The sequence below is a fragment of the Centroberyx affinis genome, unplaced genomic scaffold (genome assembly GCF_046629955.1).
Source record: "Centroberyx affinis isolate AG114_WGS23_722 - 3 ecotype Tasmania unplaced genomic scaffold, CSIRO-AGI_Caff_v1 ptg000116l_1, whole genome shotgun sequence".
Classification (NCBI taxonomy): domain Eukaryota; kingdom Metazoa; phylum Chordata; class Actinopteri; order Beryciformes; family Berycidae; genus Centroberyx; species Centroberyx affinis.
In genome coordinates this window covers 302217-306550 of record NW_027278817.1, presented here as the reverse complement: position 1 = coordinate 306550, position 4334 = coordinate 302217, and the positions used below count along the sequence as shown (strand labels likewise).

General features: G+C 41.1%; 1 protein-coding gene across 3 annotated transcripts in view; it reads right to left on the bottom strand.

Moving 5' to 3' along the window:
• Positions 1 to 2368: 2368 nt before the first annotated feature.
• med13a (mediator complex subunit 13a) overlaps positions 2369 to 4334 on the bottom strand; it is a 75864-nt gene continuing 73898 nt past the window's right edge. For all 3 annotated transcript variants that reach the window (XM_071527765.1, XM_071527748.1, XM_071527757.1), the window contains 2 exons: positions 4041 to 4141; positions 2369 to 3497 (listed from right to left, as the gene is read on the bottom strand). In XM_071527765.1, coding sequence (XP_071383866.1) covers positions 3365 to 3497; positions 4041 to 4141 — 234 coding nt within the window. In that variant the 3' untranslated portion in view covers positions 2369 to 3364. The remainder of the gene's footprint in view (positions 3498 to 4040; positions 4142 to 4334) is intronic.

Below are 4334 nucleotides of genomic sequence, written 5' to 3'. Positions count from 1 at the left end.
GGTGTGGAGGAGCACTGACACACTGCCTGACTCTAGTATTGACAGTGACTCAAAGCATTATGGATACTCGAGCCTGGTCTTGACACATTCAATGGGCGAAGCTGAAAGAAAACAGACTGAGATCCAGACACCATGTGATTATGCTAGAAAGCACATTTCATTAGCAATAACAAGGTAAAGCAGTGGTTCCCAAATTACAGCAGGACTAGGTTGCTAAAACAGTGGTTCCGGTCCCAAAATAGGTGGCAGACCCACTTTTAGTGAGAATATCCGGACGAGTCCCGGGTTATTAGGGAGAGTTCATTCTTTAACAAGTGTCCCGAGGCGAAAAAGCCTGAGCCCAAGAAAGAAATCGACACATTTTGTGCAAGAATTGTAAGGGCAAATCCAACTTATAACAGAATTTACCCATGTATTCCGGCGGTGCATGGATGGTAGCCTGGAGAAATAAAAAGTAGAAGAAAAGTAGGCCGGCAGTATGGATAACTCAGTCTTGATAGATAAAATTACAAAGTACCTTCCAAAAGCCAGAAGCAATGGAGCAATAACTCAATTCCTGGTGCCATATGAGACAAATCCTGGAGCTGCGCCATTGATAATGAATGGGAAACAGACGCTGTGGGTACCAATAGCCTAACAGTATCCAAACTGATGTTGTGGGTATGAGCCTGCCTCATTTATAGGCTACCTGTTAGTGCTGAAAAGAATGAAATGGTTTACTTGAATGTGAACAAAAAAAAATCTCATTCCACAAAGTCAGTGTCCAACTATCGTACAGTAAAGCATTTTTATATATTGTCTTGGGAATTTCTGCTTTATTAATGTGGTGAAGTGTGCCGGAAAATGTGGGAAAGAGAGAAGGGATGACACGCAGCAAAGGTCATGAAGCTATGGAAGTCCATTCCCGCCACTGAATAAAATAAAAAACGACTGAACTGTGAGGTTTTTTTTCTCCCATTTCTGACTTTATATCTCCGACTTCTGACTATATCTCAGATTTGCGAGTTTTTTTTTCTCGCAATTTAGACTTGAAGCCCTTGCATCCCTGAATCTGATTCAAGTCATATGTAGAAGTTATATGCCTTTACCCTTTGAGCCATTGACCCATGCTACATTTTCACATTGTTACTTTAAAACACACAGTATAAAGAGTTACGGTGACATGGCCCACTTGGTTTTACAGTTACATGTGGGGCCACAGCAGAACTAATATCCTAAGTGTCTGCTGATTCATAACCGTTTTTGACTTCCCTCGCGCGTGCCGGGGAGGTTCACCTTACCCCAGTAGCTGTCGTGCCGTCTGTCTGTCAGTGTGCATCCCGCTACACTTTCTCAAGGGCACATTGACAGCAGTTGTTGAGGGACGAAGAAAAACACCCGACTAGGAGCTCTGTGTATTTCAAGGCTGCTGACAGCAAGGAGAAATGCTGAAAATAGTCAAACGTAGGAAACTGCCAGCTGCTGATTGCTATTCTACACGACCCCGGCCCCGGGGCACTTCAACAATTTACAAGTAAGATATCTGAACTCAAATTACTATGCAGGGGCATTTCAATGCCTTTTTCCCCACTTGTGAATAAAGAGAGTGTGGTACATTCCTGACAAACTGGAAGACCTATAGTAGAAACAGCTGGTGGCGATAAATAAAATGAAATAAAAGTGTTGAGATTTTAATTTGAATCACTGTTACTACAGCACCCTAATTTAACATCTGGGAAAAGATTGAAAACAACCATGATTTCCCCAAAGAGATGGCACTGGACTAAATACAAAATTAAAATGTCAGGATTTTATTAAATATTGAATGTATGTATCTACACCCAAAAGAGGACCACATACATTTTGATGGTCAGATTTTTCAAAGCCAACAAATGTCAGCAAATATGCAAGATAAAGAGCAATACCAATGGATTTCCAACAGTTTCCTTCTGAACAGGAGAAGATCCAGACAGCAGATCTCCCCCTGTGCACAAACACTGCATATCCAATGGGGCAGCCATCCACAGCTGGTTAAAGTCCATTTACACCACACATTTACTTTCACGTTGAAGTAAAATGGGATTGGTCTAAATGCCCCCCAATCAGAAATGGTGCCTAAAGAACCAATCAGAGTAAGGAGAGGTGAACTAAAGAGATGTGCTAAAAAGGACACACTGCATGTCTGCCATTAAGACAATTGTTCTCTCTCTCTTCTAGATCTTTTACCTTCCCCCCTAAAAAATAAAAAGGTCAAACCTGAGGTCAGCTTACTTCCAAGAGATGCCAATAGTTCTCCTTCCACTCCGCTATTGGTGTCCTTGTCCAATTGCACATCACAATCCCCCTCCCCAAGGCAATGAACACAACCACAGGGAAATAAATTGACGCACTTTATTCCTAAAACAGAAGCCACACCACCAATCGCTGGCATGGCATTCATATATAATTATTTATATATATTGCCGTTTGGTTTTGTGTCTAAATGTGTGGTATAAAATACTATATACGACAATGTACCTCTTTATTTGAACACAGTGAAGTTCATTGCTGTACAAGTCCTCTGTAGCTACAGCTTTGCTGTAAGTCCTTCATGCTCAAAGGCATGGAACATAATTCTCCACTCTAATTCTTCTGTACATTGTGACAATACAAATATTCTGTCTCCATTACAAAAAATAATACTCTAAAAGCAACCTACTGCGACTTTATTTCATTTTTATGGGATTTTTTTCCTGTTTGTTTTTTTTAATTAAGACGATTACATATATCTTAGACCAATTGCTTTAAAGCAGGAAGGTGATATAAACCTTCTCCATTTTTTATATATAAAAGAGGTTAAGAAATAAGACAAATTATACATTTAAAAACTTACAATAAATAAGATAGATGCAGGCATTTCATTTGGATACAATTTCATCCAAAGGAATAAAAAGGAATTTCAGGACTTAAAACCAAAGATCCATTCTTGAGTTTTTTTTCCTTGATCAAATATGTCCCTTTTCTTCCAATAACTTTACAAATACAGACGTGTTTCTCCAATACAGACTGGCCAGTGACTGTGCTGCCATGCTACATACCATGACAACCAATCTGTCATTCTCTCACTTTCATTAATTGCGACTCTACTTCTGCTTTCACCCCTCTTGCTTTTCCCTCGTCCTGTGTGTCTATGTCTCACAGGGACAGGACCGCCTCAACTCGTAACAGCCGTTTGATCCGGTCCCGGCGTAGGATCCAGCTCCGTACTCCTGTCCGGCTCTTGCAGCTTTCCTCCTCCGTCTTGGTAAAAAAAAAAAAAAACCCTTTGGAGTTGTCGCTTTCCTCTTCTCTCTAACGCTCCCCCCCGTCTCTCTCCACCTCCCTCCCTCTTGTAACGGGCTGTTGGTTACAACATGTTCATGATAAAGTTGTACATCTGGTTGAGCACCACGAAGTGGATGGGCAGACAGGAGCGCCGGTCCTGCGTGGCCGGGTCGCACGTCAGCCAGGAGAGGGCGTTGTACTGCTCCAGCACAAATCTGTCCATGTGCATACACAAGGGGGGAAACAGTTATTCACAGTTCAGGAGTTATTCGTAACAAGACACACTGACCTCTCTAAGAGGCGACCTCATTGTGATGCAAAACCTAAATGTATGAGTGTATTTAAAATGGTGCCGTCTGGAATTCATTTGAACATATACATTTTGGGTATATTTATATATGTTCTTGAAGAATTTGACTTGCAGAAATAATGTAAGCCCCTTTTTTTTTTTAGACTTTTCTTGGCCTATCATTAATATGAAAACCTGGACTATTTTATGCCAGTGTTCACAAACCATTTCTATCTTAAAAAATAAAATTCATGTTTAGCTGCTGTACTTATATATAGTACTTGTATCCAAGGACAATTTCAGATTGAACATAATCTGCAAATTAATAAATCACTTGAATCACTATGTAAACAAAGTCAGTAGTGAGGTGATGGTATGTCAGTGGGGAGGGGGTTTATGGATTGGGCCTTAAATGTATTTACTAAACAAGCACTCGGCTCACAGGCGGAGTGCGTTCTGGTGTGCTTACCTGAGTACATCTGAGGTCTGATTGGAGTCGAGGGGGTGGGAGTGTTTGCTGTGCAGTAGTTCATCTGATTGCACTGAAGACACATGGAGGTGCAAAGAGGCCTGAGCAGAGAGAGAGAGAGAGAGAAGAGGAAAAGAGAGGGTGTCAGTGACAGTATAATGAATCTATTAACCTTTATTTCATCTCCTCTAAATAATTGTAGTCCTTTTCACAGCAGAGTGACAGCAGCGGTGAGTCACTACAGCAATTCCACAGGCGAGGGATAACACTGCGAGGGAAGGCTTTGGATTATTT